General features: G+C 45.9%; 3 protein-coding genes across 3 annotated transcripts; 2 read left to right on the top strand and 1 right to left on the bottom strand.

Moving 5' to 3' along the window:
* Window positions 1-1,508: 1,508 nt before the first annotated feature.
* LOC137915766 (translocon-associated protein subunit alpha-like) lies at window positions 1,509-5,580 on the bottom strand. Its single transcript, XM_068758886.1, is given in 10 exon segments — window positions 1,509-1,692; window positions 2,359-2,416; window positions 2,419-2,454; window positions 2,572-2,650; window positions 3,118-3,194; window positions 3,279-3,413; window positions 3,505-3,632; window positions 3,699-3,774; window positions 3,842-3,939; window positions 5,473-5,580. Coding segments are annotated over 10 exon segments (822 nt in total). The 5' UTR covers window positions 5,543-5,580; the 3' UTR covers window positions 1,509-1,627.
* Window positions 5,581-6,878: 1,298 nt separating this feature from the next.
* Window positions 6,879-9,072, top strand: LOC137915772 (signaling threshold-regulating transmembrane adapter 1-like). The gene is made up of 6 exons (XM_068758890.1): window positions 6,879-6,913; window positions 7,699-7,812; window positions 7,883-7,916; window positions 8,003-8,064; window positions 8,138-8,199; window positions 8,500-9,072. The coding sequence occupies exons 1-6, from the start codon at window positions 6,901-6,903 to the stop codon at window positions 8,743-8,745; spliced, it is 531 nt and encodes a 176-aa protein (XP_068614991.1). The 5' UTR covers window positions 6,879-6,900; the 3' UTR covers window positions 8,746-9,072.
* Window positions 9,073-10,191: 1,119 nt separating this feature from the next.
* Window positions 10,192-14,609, top strand: LOC137915767 (ADP-ribosylation factor GTPase-activating protein 1-like). Its single transcript, XM_068758887.1, has 13 exons — window positions 10,192-10,251; window positions 10,476-10,585; window positions 10,675-10,846; window positions 11,230-11,330; window positions 11,426-11,512; window positions 11,597-11,711; window positions 11,808-11,864; window positions 11,985-12,017; window positions 12,143-12,172; window positions 12,639-12,695; window positions 13,614-13,673; window positions 14,112-14,167; window positions 14,273-14,609. The coding sequence occupies exons 1-13, from the start codon at window positions 10,192-10,194 to the stop codon at window positions 14,607-14,609; spliced, it is 1,275 nt and encodes a 424-aa protein (XP_068614988.1).
* The last annotated feature ends 590 nt before the right edge of the window (window positions 14,610-15,199 follow it).

Consider the following 15,199-nt stretch of genomic DNA (forward strand, 5'->3'; position numbering starts at 1 on the left):
CAAAAATGCGCTTCATTCATCTTTTGTTTGATTTTGTTGTTTTATAAATCCATCTCATTATAAAGTTAATTATTAAGATTTCGCAGCCGTCATCGCTGGAGGCGTGCATTCCTTCCACGTGGGGGCAGTAGTCTTTAGATTTTTAGCGTTATTTGCAAATTACAATGTATACTTTAGATCTTCAAAGCTTAATAGAGGACCACGCAAATTACGCTTTTGCAGCAAATATCAATAAAACGTTCAAAAGACAAATTGAGTTGGGGGGGGGGGGGGCATTAAAAAAAGAATCGAGCATCTCCCCGTCAGACCGTCCGTACCGGGGGGGGGGGGGGGGGGGGGCATTAAAAAAAGAATCGAGCATCTCCCGTCAGACCGTCCGTACCGGGGGGGGGGCAGATGTCTTACCCAATGCAAACGCAAGAATCCATCCGCGCTTTGTCGACGTGGAAGATCCCATTTCATCCCATTTCAAGCGTTCACGGGTCGGAGCTGAGTCACGTGATGAGTCGGCGTGTGGACCGTCTTTCCCTTTCACTGCTTACGGTGCGATGAGCTCATCTCCCGCCCCCTCAGCACCGGATAGATCCCACCTCCCATAGGAGGAACCGCGCAGGGGCGCATCCAGGAGCCCCCGGGACCTGGGGTCGAGCCCGGACCACCCGAGTCCTCCTGCAGCTTCTCTGTCATCATTTCAACGCGGTGTATGAAGATAGCAAGAACCATCTAGAACCTTCTGGTGCTGATCCAGATCACCGTGTGGACGGTGTAGACCCAGTTCGGAGGGGAACGAGCTGCTTGGGGGAGGTCTGTGCCCTCTGGTGCTGATCCAGATCACCGTGTGGACGGTGTAGACCCAGTTCGGAGGGGAACGAGCTGCTTGGGGAGGTCTGTGCTCTCTGGTGCTGATCCAGATCACCGTGTGGACGGTGTAGACCCAGTTCGGAGGGGAACGAGCTGCTTGGGGGAGGTCTGTGCTCTCTGGTGCTGATCCAGATCACCGTGTGGACGGTGTAGACCCAGTTCGGAGGGGAACGAGCTGCTTGGGGGAGGTCTGTGCTCTCGGTGCTTTTGGCTGTTACTTCCAGTTCTTAGTGGAATACTACTACCTCACTTTCCTTTAATTCACTGCACTTCATTGTATAAAAACATGTAAATGTAGTTTATAACAAGTGTTACGAGCAAACGAGCAAACGAGCAGCACAATGACATCACACCAGGAGGTCCTGGGTTCCAATCCCCGTGTCTGGACGGACTCCCTCCCGATATACTGTACACTCTGTTCATGCTTTTATTGTTGTTGTAAATCCTCTAATAAGACGAACGAGGTACATTTACCTGTTTTAGCATGACCGGTAATACTACTACTAAGGCAAGGGGGGGGGGGGGGGTTAAACAGATCAACAGATCAATAGTCAGGTAGCAAACCTCCCAATGAAATGTCTTTTCACTCAGGCATCACCTCGGCACAAATATGGGAGGAGAGTCGATGTCTGGCTTTCATTGGTCTCTTTTTTATTAATGACTTATTGGTATCCCCTTTATCAATTGCCACACACACACCTACACACACACACACACACACACACACACTGTGTTGATCAATGGTTCAGTAATGATGGAGACAGATTTATTGGTCTACGCCAGCTGCCCTGTTGGCCCGTTTCCTTGGCGACGCTTTAGGGGAGGCCTTGTCTGTAAGAGAGGATGAAGGTCAGATATGAACATGAAGACTAAAATGGCCCCTCAGAGGCCGCTTTGCTGTTATATGACTATGAAGGGGTCAAAGGCCGCTTTGCTGTTATATGACTATGAAGGGGTCAAAGGCCGCTTTGCTGTTATATGACTATGAAGGGGTCAAAGGCCGCTTTGCTGTTATATGACTATGAAGGGGTCAAAGGCCGCTTTGCTGTTATATGACTATGAAGGGGTCAAAGGCCGCTTTGCTGTTATATGACTATGAAGGGGTCAAAGGCCGCTTTGCTGTTATATGACTATGAAGGGGTCAAAGGCCGCTTTGCTGTTATATGACTATGAAGCGGTCAAAGGCCGCTTTGCTGTTATATGACTATGAAGGGGTCAGAGGCCGCTTTGCTGTTATATGACTATGAAGGGGTCAAAGGCCGCTTTGCTGTTATATGACTATGAAGGGGTCAAAGGCCGCTTTGCTGTTATATGACTATGAAGGGGTCAAAGGCCGCTTTGCTGTTATATGACTATAAAGGGGTCAAAGGCCGCTTTGCTGTTATATGACTATGAAGGGGTCAAAGGCCGCTTTGCTGTTATATGACTATGAAGGGGTCAAAGGCCGCTTTGCTGTTATATGACTATGAAGGGGTCAAAGGTCAAAGGGGAACGCACTCATGACATTGAGGGTCTCCTGAGGAATCCAGCTGATGTCCACGTCATTCACCCCCCCCCTGTGCCCTTCTCTATTTTTACCGGGAGTCTCTTTTTCTGCAAAACACAAATTGAGAGGCAGCATGGTTTACTTATAAAACTTTACACAAGAAAAGATTCAATCTATTTGTATTGATTAAAGGGAAGGATGAAGATCTATTCAGCCAAACATACCGTCCTCGTCTCCAAGAGCTGGTACATCCCGAAGAGCATGAGGACCAGCAGCCCAGCCAGGAAGATGTACATGAACATTCTGCGTGTGGGGGGGGGGGGGGGGGGACAAAAGGCTTTCTTTGACCAGAAACGGCTACAAACAAATTCTGACGTCACAAAGAATGTGTTTAAACCTGAAGCACATGACCATAAACATAAACAGCTGTTTGTGGGGGGTGCCGATCATCTGATGGATCAGTACCGTGACTTTCTGAAGCTTCCACACTGTGTGTGTGTGTGTGGGGGGGGGGGGGGGGGGGGGTAGTTCCAAGCTTGCAGATTCACGTGGTTTGAAAGCAGAAGAAATGTTTAGAATAAGGAACTGTTCAACAGAATTTACTTCATAAACCTCCTGCATCTGTTTTGGGGGGTAGGTGCGCCGTGATGGGGGGGCAACAGATGATTTGCATAGGGCGGAGGCGGAGCTACTCGTTTCATGGTTCTCAGCAATATTTAGGAGCCTGAAAAGCTTCCGGTCCATTTGACTTTGATTGAGTGAGGCCTCACGTTTCTCCGTCCAGTCCCTCGTCCCGCTCGGTAACGGTCACCGTCTGGTTATAAACGGCAGCCTGGAACATGCTGCCCTGGAGCAGGGTCACAACATAGATATAGATATGAGAGGAGAGTCAAAGGTCAGCAGGAAGAGACAATCACGAGTAACCCCCTACCTCAGCATCGAGGTAGTTGAGGAGGATGACGAGGCCGAAGGGACGGCCTGCCATTGGCTGAGCTGGGATGAAGGAGTAGTCGAAGGAGGCCTGAGCCTCGGGCTGCACTCGAGTGTTCAGAGGCGACGCTGTGAACTACACAGACACACACAGAGGGATGTGGGCGGGGCTGGGCTGGGCGGGGCGGGGCGGGGCGGGGCGGGGCGGGGCGGGGAGCCCAACCTACGTTCTGAATGTAGAACTGGAAGTCTTGGGGGTAACGGAAGGAAGCCTCCAACGACCGGACGGTGAAGTCCTCACTGCCCTTATTGGTGAAGCCCACCAGGAGGCGCACAATCTCATTGGCTGGAAACTCTACGATTATTAATGACACAAATATCAGCACGACAAAGACGCACCATCAGAGCACGGACCACCGACCTTCTCCAGTGAGGAAGATGATGGTCGTGTCGGCTTCAGGGTGAGACGTTAACATTTTATCATCTTCATCGCCCTCCTGAGGAGCAATGACGTCGTTACTGCATGGAAATCCACTTCCTGCTCCACGACAAAAGCACACATACCGTTGGTTGTATCTGATCTTCCTCAACAAGCAGCTCATCTTCATCATCTTCCTCCTCTTCGTCTACTGCAGCATCTGCATCCTCAGCAGAGTCAGGGTCTGCGTGGTTTAGGACACATCGGTTATGTAGCCGCGGCGTTTTGGTTCCTCCAGTACGCACAAAAATACTCACCAATCACTGAGTGAAGTATTTGAATGCAGGATCAAACATCAATCAACCCGATCAGGTCAGCCTGCACGCCACTATGATCGATCGACCCGATCAGGTCAGCCTGCACGCCACTATGATCGATCGACCCGATCAGGTCAGCCTGCACGCCACTATGATCGATCGACCCGATCAGGTCAGCCTGCACGCCACTATGATCGATCGACCCGATCAGGTCAGCCTGCACGCCACTATGATCGATCGACCCGATCAGGTCAGCCTGCACGCCACTATGATCGATCGACCCGATCAGGTCAGCCTGCACGCCACTATGATCGATCGACCCGATCAGGTCAGCCTGCACGCCACTATGATCGATCGACCCGATCAGGTCAGCCTGCACGCCACTATGATCGATCGACCCGATCAGGTCAGCCTGCACGCCACTATGATCGATCGACCCGATCAGGTCAGCCTGCACGCCACTATGATCGATCGACCCGATCAGGTCAGCCTGCACGCCACTATGATCGATCGACCCGATCAGGTCAGCCTGCACGCCACTATGATCGATCGACCCGATCAGGTCAGCCTGCACGCCACTATGATCGATCGACCCGATCAGGTCAGCCTGCACGCCACTATGATCGATCGACCCGATCAGGTCAGCCTGCACGCCACTATGATCGATCGACCCGATCAGGTCAGCCTGCACGCCACTATGATCGATCGACCCGATCAGGTCAGCCTGCACGCCACTATGATCGATCGACCCGATCAGGTCAGCCTGCACGCCACTATGATCGATCGACCCGATCAGGTCAGCCTGCACGCCACTATGATCGATCGACCCGATCAGGTCAGCCTGCACGCCACTATGATCGATCGACCCGATCAGGTCAGCCTGCACGCCACTATGATCGATCGACCCGATCAGGTCAGCCTGCACGCCACTATGATCGATCGACCCGATCAGGTCAGCCTGCACGCCACTATGATCGATCGACCCGATCAGGTCAGCCTGCACGCCACTATGATCGATCGACCCGATCAGGTCAGCCTGCACGCCACTATGATCGATCGACCCGATCAGGTCAGCCTGCACGCCACTATGATCGATCGACCCGATCAGGTCAGCCTGCACGCCACTATGATCGATCGACCCGATCAGGTCAGCCTGCACGCCACTATGATCGATCGACCCGATCAGGTCAGCCTGCACGCCACTATGATCGATCGACCCGATCAGGTCAGCCTGCACGCCACTATGATCGATCGACCCGATCAGGTCAGCCTGCACGCCACTATGATCGATCGACCCGATCAGGTCAGCCTGTAACGGCCCCGGTAACGCGCTATGATTGTGCCACGTCAACGCACGCGAGGCGGCAGACCTGGGATCACTGGTTCTACTGGTTCTACTGGTTCTACTGGTTCCACCGGTTCCACCGGTTCTGCGACATAAACCTTTAAAGGAGACTCACCGATCGCCACCAGGCCGCAGCGGAAGGTCAGGAGGAAGAGGAGCAGCAGTTTGGAGCCGGAACGCAGCATTTTACCGGAGCGGAGCTCCGGAGTCCGCAAAAACAGCGTTCAGGACGAGAAAGGAAAGGGGGAGGAGCCGAGCCCCGTCCGGGGGCGGGCCGGCTGCTTAAAGTGCTGCACTCGGGGACACTTTACATCAAAATGTTATTTATTTATTGTGTTTTGCTCGAGTAAAGATGAAGATCGTTTTGTGTGAAGCACATTTATAACTAACTAACTAACTAACTAACTATGTTAATGTAACCGGTGGCCATAACAACCCTGTTACATTAACAGTAAGTGAGAGAAAGATGTTTTACTTTTAATGGTAACTAATTGTCTTCTTGTTTAGTAGTCTTTGCATCATAGTTATACTACTTTGCATCGTTGTTATACTACTTTGCATCGTTGTTATACTACTTTGCATCGTTGTTATACTACTTTGCATTGTTGTTATACTACTTTGCATCATTGTTATACTACTTTGCATCATTGTTATACTACTTTGCATCATTGTTATACTACTTTGCATCGTTGTTATACTACTTTGCATCGTTGTTATACTACTTTGCATCGTTGTTATACTACTTTGCATCGTTGTTATACTACTTTGCATCATTGTTATACTACTTTGCATCGTTGTTATACTACTTTGCATCGTTGTTATACTACTTTGCATCGTTGTTATACTACTTTGCATCATTGTTATACTACTTTGCATCGTTGTTATACTACTTTGCATCGTTGTTATACTACTTTGCATCGTTGTTATAATACTTTGCATCGTTGTAGAGAAAACACCAATCAGGTAATAACTGCAAATAAACCATTTCAAGACTTTATTGCATTTTTAATTGCTGTTATTTTTTATTTTTATTACTGTGCTTCAGGACTCACAGCACAGAGTTTACCGTGCTGCACGATGGTAGCCTCGCACTGAGAGGTACTTGTACTATGATTGAGTATTTCCAGAGTCGAGCTTTGCACAGTTCCAGCGTGAAACTTTATATTTTAGCTCCTAATGTTTGAGCTCCCTTTCACGCCACTACGATTATCTGACAGCTCACGTCCTCCTTATTTTTCAGGTTCAGACTTTTTTCATGCTCTTCTTGGGCAGAGGAAAGTTGAGAATAAACTCAACTCTCTGTAACATATTTGAACATCAAAACAACAACTTTACATTCTCACTTGCGCCCCTCTCTTGATGAATCCTGAGTCTAGAAAGGTTTGTGGTTTTCTGCAAAAGCACACATCCTGTAACGAGTGAACAAATTCTTCTGATGCGTTGCATCTCATTTTCTGAGCCGTTGCCGTCGCCTTGTAGCAATAAGAAGCAACCCGAGAGCATTCGCCCTGGTTAGAGCTTCTCTGCCACGCCGACCACCAACATGCACGCGGATGGTAAGTACTGACCCAAGATAAATATACATAGAAGTTCAAATATGATCCAAATGTGAGATTTGTCTCTCAAATCTTTGACACGTTTAATATTTGTGATCAATGATAGCAACACATTTTCCCCACACTTTGTTTAATATGAAAGCGATTTAAGGTTTGTGCATTTGTTGGTTGAATGCGGATCAGGTACAATACGTGCTGCGAGTGCTGCGAGAGTTTAGGCTTTAGACCTTTGATATTTGTTGCAAACGTCTCTGTGAACTGGAGCAGGCCGGACATTTAAATACATGTTGTGTATAATTCATTAAACCGCTTCAGTAGACGACACTGTTACAACAGAGACAACAGACTGGTGCAAATCATGTTTGATTTACAGCAAAATAGCAAAAGGGTTGGTTGTGAGGTTCCTCTGAGTGCGCACGCGCGCACACACACACACACAGTGCATGCAGTGTATGGAGAGTATGATGCAGGATGCTTCCTATATAAGTTGATAATGAGCCAATTCCCCAGCGATCCTGTACCTGTACTCTGATGAGAATATATCCTCGTAGCATTGTTTGGCTTTGACTCCTGAATGCTTTAATGAGACTTATCAAATAGTATTTCAGTGAAACCACAAGTTCTGCTGCAGACAGCTGAGCTGGTCCACTGGAGCAAGCGTCAGTGAGGTCACTGAGTCAGTACTCAGCCCTCGTATCATAAAACAAAAATACACACAAACTCTTCTGCGTTGTGATTGGCTCTGTTTCTGTTTTGATGTACTAATTGACTTATTTTTCCTTTAGTCAGGAGCAGTTCATGCGATCCATTTCCTATGCAGGTGCTTTTCGGGGTTACTTGCACACTGCTGGTCATCTCACTATCTTGGAATATTTATTGGGGCGTGTCAAGATGCTCAGGTAAATAAATGATTTTAAAAGTGTTGTGGCAACGTTCACTTTCTCCACCTGATGCTGATTTTCTTAACAGAAAAAGGGACATGCCAGTCAAAGGACAGACAAAGGCACGTAATCTACATATTTACGGATCAAATTAAAGGAAAAATAATTTTAAAATTAATTCATATTTTTAATCACTGTCCAATTAAAGACAGAGCCTGAGGCGAATGGAAGAAAACCCTATTTATGGAAACCTAAGCTATATGCAGACAAGTAGGTGATTTCTGCTTGTGTTTTGCTCTGTGCTTTCATCCGTGTCTCCTTTCAGGCATGTTGTTCTCCACAGGCATGCCTTCGTTTACCGCCACGGATCCTCCACCAGCCTCAGGAGTCGATTCTGACTCGCAGGTAGAGTCTTTACAGATCCTCACAAGTTCCACCATTACTCATGAAAGGAAAAAACTACAAAGCAATCCGAGTGCATGTTTGCAGTGTTTAGCACATATTTATGACCAATGATTTTCTTATAGTGGGAGTTCTGGATCTTATACCATCATATTAAAAGCCTCCTAATCCCCCGTCCCCCTCCCCAGGGCACACCGTTCTACCACTGAAATATGTTCAGATGCTACACACACACACACGCATGCTTTAAGGTTCACCGTCATGCATGTATAATCTATGATGCTTGACGATCATTATTTCCAGCCCAACCAGGACTGCTATGCCAACCTGACCCTGAAGGCTCCCAGGCTGCAGTCTGTCCACAGCTCTCCACAGACACAGTACTCAGACGTGTTTCAGTTAGCGAAGCTGCCAGAGTCACCGCCGGACGCCGAGGACAGCACAGAGGACGTCCCCCCCATGTCTGATCTGTACGCGTCTGTGCAAACTCAGCGCAGCAAAGTCATTGTCCCTTCAGTGGGCGAACAGGAGTATGCTAACCATCTGTGAGGAAGCCTCATTCGTGCTAAAATGCCCCCGAAGGCCATTGTGTCAGCACGATGTCACTCTTTGTTGTTTGTCGTTCAGTTTATGTTTATTAATGATCAAATAGAGCGAAGCTTGTGAACTGGTTCAGGCAGTCAAATCCTTTCTCCCCTCCCCGGCTGTTTACCTGAGCAGCAGACAAACTGCCAATGCCCCTGCTGCTTCACGTTCATGTTTCTGCTGGAGTTTCAGCCCCAACATTCACCTGTAGGCCCCATTTTAGGGGGGTGACGAGGGTTTCTCATTACTCAGCAGGAATTGGCGAGGTTGCAGTCGGGACATTAAACTCAACACATGTCCTGCTATTGTAATAATAATCATTTGAATGTAATCTGTCTGTATCAATGACTGGACTGAACAAGACAATGTTCAATGCATTTCTGGAGCTTGTCTCGTTTTGGTGGAAACATTTGATTAGCCCATTTCTGACCGTATTTAAATTCTCAGTTCTAACTCATCACATTCATGTGAGGTTAAAATTATTCAATGCACATTTGAAGAGTGTTCTTTCTTTCTTTCTTACGTGAAAGTTTAACGTGCAATTAAACCTTTTTTGACACAATTAAACCAGCGATACACCTTTGATAGACAATAGTTACAGAATTTTAACTAGTTTTTAGTGACAACGCTCTCTGGCCGTTTCCGGTTTAAGCTTCAAGCTTTAATTTTCGTAAATTCCGTACTTTACCCTCCGAAGCATTCGAGGGAGCAAAGACAAAAAAACATTGAAAGAAGAAGAAGAAGAAGAAGAAGAAGAAGAAGATCAGAATAACTCCCAGAATGCTTTGCACTGCCAGCGTAGGCAAACAGGAAGATGGCTACCGGCGTCGCCGCGTCGTCGTTTTAATTCTCCTCCCTGTCGCTCGCGTCTTGTGCCGGTCCCGTTTTTATCGAGCCTCCGTCGCAGAACAAATCTTTTCGTGGAGCCTAAACCCGCCGGAAGTCGCGCGTTTCTCCTCCAATCACAAACAGGTAACGGATTGTTGAGCTAGTCCACAGCTAACGTTAGCATTTCACGTCAATTCGCTTTTGTTTGAACGATGTCCAGCTTGGGATCGGCGTTAAATCACGACCCGTAGCAGAAAGTGTTCAGTTAACGTAATGGCGTACACATGTAATGTAAATGTTAATGAGCGTAACATCTCTTGTGCGCGTTTATGAGCGGCGACACGACTGCAGTTCTGTGTGGCACCGACTGATGACCAAGTAGTGATCATTCATGATTGATTGATTGGCTGTTTAACTGGCAATTATATAACTAATGGTGGCAGTTTTCACCTGTATTTGATCACCTATTTCTAAACTCCATCATAAAATATTTCAGACTTAATACTAAGAATACAGTACTGTACACTAGATTATACTATAGTTTTTAAGAAGATTCATGTTTTTCTTTCAGAGTGGTTCAAGATGGCGAGTCCAAGGACCCGGAGAGTTCTGAAGGAAGTGAGAACCCAAGATGAAAATAATGTAAGTCTTCATGGCGATCTATTTGTGGCTCACATTGTGGGTGACGGCATCGTGTGTGTAGCACCAGGTTGTCGTGGTGATTTGGATATATGTGAATCGTTGCTGGGCTACATGAACTACCTCCAGCCTTGACTTGAGGCATATTTTTCTTCTTTCTAGAGAGTGAACCTTAAATCTTCAGGTTTTTTGGCTGATAATTGTCGGGTCTCCTGTTCTTCTTTCAGCTGTGTTTTGAGTGTGGTGCGTTTAATCCTCAGTGGGTTAGTGTCACCTATGGAATCTGGATTTGTCTTGAGTGTTCGGGCAAGCACCGAGGCCTGGGAGTTCATCTCAGGTAGGAACGGGGGAATGGGATTTTGGCTTGATGTTTTTGTGTGGGTTACTGTGGCACTGTGACTTAACATTCTCGTGTCCTCGCTACAGTTTTGTGCGCTCTGTCACCATGGACAAGTGGAAGGACATTGAGCTTGAAAAGATGAAAGCCGGGGGAAATGGAAAGTTCCGCCTTTTTCTTGAACTCCAAGATGATTATGATGCCACGTGGACTTTACAGCAGAAGTACAACAGCAGAGCTGCTGCTCTCTTTAGGGACAAGGTGAGACAGAGACGCAATGTTCTGTTAAGTCATTTGCAGTTCTCCTGCAAGATGAAGACTGATGTTCCATTCAAGAAAACAGACTTGGTTGCTTAAGGGTGGTTTCACGTCTCGTCGACCTGGATGACGGAACCTGCGCAGACGGAGCTGTTGTATTCGTTCCACCATGACCTACATTATAAGTTAATATCGTTTGTCAGTTCATTAGATTTGATTGGTAAACCAAGGTAATGCGTGGATGTGATATGGACCAACGTTTAAACTTGGCTTTGAATTCCTAGTTTGACATGCGTGTACTGTATAAATACATTTGAAAATGAGAAGCTTTCTGGTTGTGATCTGTTCACTAAGCTCACCCGGTCTCTTCTGACTCTATTTGACAGGTTGCAACTTTAGCAGAAGGTAAGGAGTGGTCCATTGAGACATCCCCTGCCAGAAACTGGACATCGCCTCAACCCAAGAGCAGCCTTTCATCCTCTCATCGGTAAAAGTGGAGGAAATGTTTAATCTACCCGTGCCCAGTGCGATGTCAGACGAGGGGAGGTTTTAAAGCCATAAGTTCTCCTTTCTCTTTCATAGCCCTGGAGGACCTGGACCGAACTCGGCCAGATCTACCGACGAAGCTTTTGAAGAGTGGCTGAGTGACGATGTTAACTCGTATCAGAGGTGGGGGCATAATACGTTTCTCTATTATGCATCCTTCTGTGTTTCCCTCTCAACGAGGTGGGCTTCTCTCTCTTCTTTTTGCAGTGGTGGGGGTTACAGTGGCAATCAGGACAATCGGTATGTTGGCTTTGGCAACACGGTGACTCCGGAGAAGAAAGAAGACGACTTCATGAACAATGCAATGTCTTCGATTTATTCGGTAAACCACACTTTATATATATTGATTAAAATATGAGTATTTTTACTTTGTATTGCTTTTTTGTATGGCTTATTTCATTGTTGTTGTTTTTTGCAGGGTTGGAACAGTTTCACAGTTGGAGCTAGCAAGTTTGCATCTATTGCTAAAGATAATGTAAGTGTGTTTATGCAATGAATGCTGCTACAAATATGTGTTTAATAAAACATTTTAGTAAAATGAGAATCAGTTAATATGTTACTCTTTTTTTCTCTCTCTCTCTCTCCACACATCCAGACAACTAAACTAGCAAGCCAAGCGACTTTAAAGGTAAGACTGACGTCGGTACTGCTAACAAAAGCTTTTGTCTGTTCTGATCACATTGACCTTTTTCTTGGTCTTAACATATAATGTAATCTGTAAACTTAATATTCCTTTGCCTTCGCTGGATGTAGTTAAAGGGCTATAAAGTGCCCCCAGAACCGGTAAAGCAGCTCATAGGTGCATGGCAATTTTTCCATGTCATTTTTTAATTGATTTATTTCTTTGTCTGTAATTTTAAGATACTCACGAGTTATCTTCTTTGATTCAGTTTTGTATTTATTTTCCCAGTATTTTAAAAAGCGAATGGTGAACGTCCTCTCGCTGCTTGGATGTGCGAGGATGCATGATGCCCGTCTTGGTGCTTTAACGGCGTTCATGCATGGCAGTTTTTATTTTGACTGTTGTAATTAAGGTGTAATGGTCGCAGCGATACTTCCCCTGTATCATTTAAAAGGTGAATGAAGATGCTTTTTGCTGAACACCGACGTCTGTTTGAACCATTGCACCCTCTGCTGCTTGTCCAGTGTCAGTGTGGGAATGATGGCTGCAGAGGCAGCAGTTCAGCGTCTTACTCTGCTGTGAATGTTAAACTGCTCAAGTGAATTCTCCTCTCTGACTTCCAACTAGGCCACAGAGTTAGGACAGACAATAAATGAGAATGTTATCAAGCCTACCCAAGAAAAGGTACCACTGATGCTTGAAGTTGTTGGTGCGGTGGTGGGAAAGTGTGCTTGAGAAGAAAAAGAAAAAACCCAGCTTCAGATGTGAATGTGCTATTTCCTGCTCTGCGTGTCTGTCAGTTTGTGCTTTATGCCAACTTCATATTAAACGACAAAAGCAGTGGTTTCAAAGACGAATAGAAAGCCCTTCTCCCAGTTCATGACGGCGCTGGGGTGTGCAGAGTCGAGGAGCTGGGGGGGGTTTGTTCTGGAGTGTAAACGCTCAGCACTGTTCAAGACTAAAGTATACTCGAATGTTTGCTAGTGTTTGTTCAATGCATTAAAGTTTAATCTTATTTTCTTAGCGTCACATTGGTAAGGTAATGAATGTGCTCAAAATGAAAGTTGTGACACCACACCCCTTTTTTCTTTACATTTAATATTTTATATATTGGCATCAATGTAAAGTACAAAGATAGTGGTGCATCATAAGATCTAGTTCAGCACAGCCTTGATCCTTTTAAGTTTAAGTTTCCTTCAACATTAAACGGCACAACATGGAGCTCTTGAACAAAATCGTTTGCTCGCTGGCTTTGCTTTGATGTGAGTCTCTGCATGAAAATAAGCTTTGTTTAAACTGGCGCCATCCCTGCATGGCTTCCGTTCCTACTTTAGATTCATGCAAAGCCAGAGAGAGACGAGACTTTTAAAGACGATGTTTTTGTCTTCTAATGGACGCTTGGCATTGCTGACTTGGGGTGAAATGTCTGCTTTGTCTTTGGGTGCTTTTCTTTGAGTGAATAGTCCGTTTCTTACGCTTAGCCTAAATGGTGTTGATTTTTAATGCCCTAACAAATCGCAAATCACTTTTCTTAGTTGAGACTCGTGTTAGATTTAACAAATGTATTGTTGCTATTTGTTAATGATAATTTGGCTCATCCAGGTGAAAGAAGGCAAATTACTAGATGAAATGGCTATCGGCATGACTGGGCTAGCAAATAAGGTAAGCTGGGCAGACGCCTGCCTCGCTGCGATGCAGAGCCAGCCTCCGGAGCGAGGAACAGCAGCTCGGATCCACCTCGTATCCGAGGCCCATCGGGCCTTGGTGCCGATGTGAAAACATTGTGACTGTGGTTCCCAACGGAGGCTGGTTCTGCCGTGATCATGAATGTTTGAGCGTTACTAATTTGATGTAATCTCTCATCTGGCTTGCTGCCGTTGTTAATCTGGTGGTGAGTAACTCGGTAGTCAAACCCTCACGTTCATCATGAACTCGGGAAATAAAAGTCACAACTTTTTAACATTTCTTTTAATGTTTTTGTTATTAATGATTCTGTTTAAGTAAAACCTTAGGCTGTGGCCATTTGTTACCTACAAAGTGTTGATATTGAACACTTGAAGTAATAACTATATTGGTGCTGAAGTGGGCTCTGTTCTTTAGGTCCAGGGGGCTGGAGCAAAACTGACTAATCTGTTCACGGGACAGCCAGAAGATGGGTAATAGTAAAATAATAATAATAATCACACTATGTAAAATCTTGCATTGTGTGCTTTTATATTATGCAACATTCAAGCATTTCCTCTTGTTTTGGCTGCCTTCAGATCGGTTGGAGAGAGCTACCAGAACATGGATGCCACTGAGGGATATCAGGGAGGTTCTGGCCACCCTGTCACTAAAGACTTCTGGGAAGCCTTTGGCAGCAATAGCTCCTTAAAGGCCAAGAAATCACCCAGCAGTGACAGCTGGACCATGGCTGATAATTCTGCAAAGAAGAGCTCTGACAGTTGGGACAATTGGGGCTCCGAAGCAGCATCCAACAACAAACACAGCACGGAGAGCTGGGAAGCCTGGGATAACAACTGGGACAGTGCAGATGGTAAGACGAAGAAGAGTCCCACGAAAACTGCTGAGGAAGCCTGGGATAGTGCAGGCTGGTAGCAACGCCACCTCCCCTGTTCCCTTCGGTTCCTCTCGTGGTTCATCTCACTGGCACTTTCATGGACGGAGCTGCTTCAGCCGTCAATCCGTTGGATCAATATTCAGAAACAAAAAGCCTGCGGTCGTAAATGAATATTCCTCAAATGTATTTACATGCAGCCATTTATTTTATTGCAAACACGATAAACCAATGTCGATCTGGTCTCAACTTGCTCATGAACTCCCAAAGGTGAAGCGGCCGGTGTTCATGCTGTCATGAGAGAAACGGTTTCATGCTGTCATGAGAGAAACGGTCTGTTTAGTTTACAATCAAAACCCGACTAACTTTAAGGACAGATGGTGTAAACGCAATTATATAACCAAACTAAGTTTGTTCGTCACAATAACTGAAATCTGTCTACATCTTAAAAATAATATCATCTATGGTGTTTGGATAAATGACCTTTTATAATATTACTTTAATATATAGTTTGTTAAAATTGTAGAACTAGTCGAGGGTAGAGAGCCGAGGTTATCAAGACAAAAACCATTATAAAACGGAATACTTGGAAGTTTAGTCTCTAACGCCTTAAAAAAGTATTTTATGAGTA

Source organism: Brachionichthys hirsutus, unplaced genomic scaffold (assembly GCF_040956055.1).
Source record: "Brachionichthys hirsutus isolate HB-005 unplaced genomic scaffold, CSIRO-AGI_Bhir_v1 contig_1440, whole genome shotgun sequence".
NCBI lineage: Eukaryota > Metazoa > Chordata > Actinopteri > Lophiiformes > Brachionichthyidae > Brachionichthys > Brachionichthys hirsutus.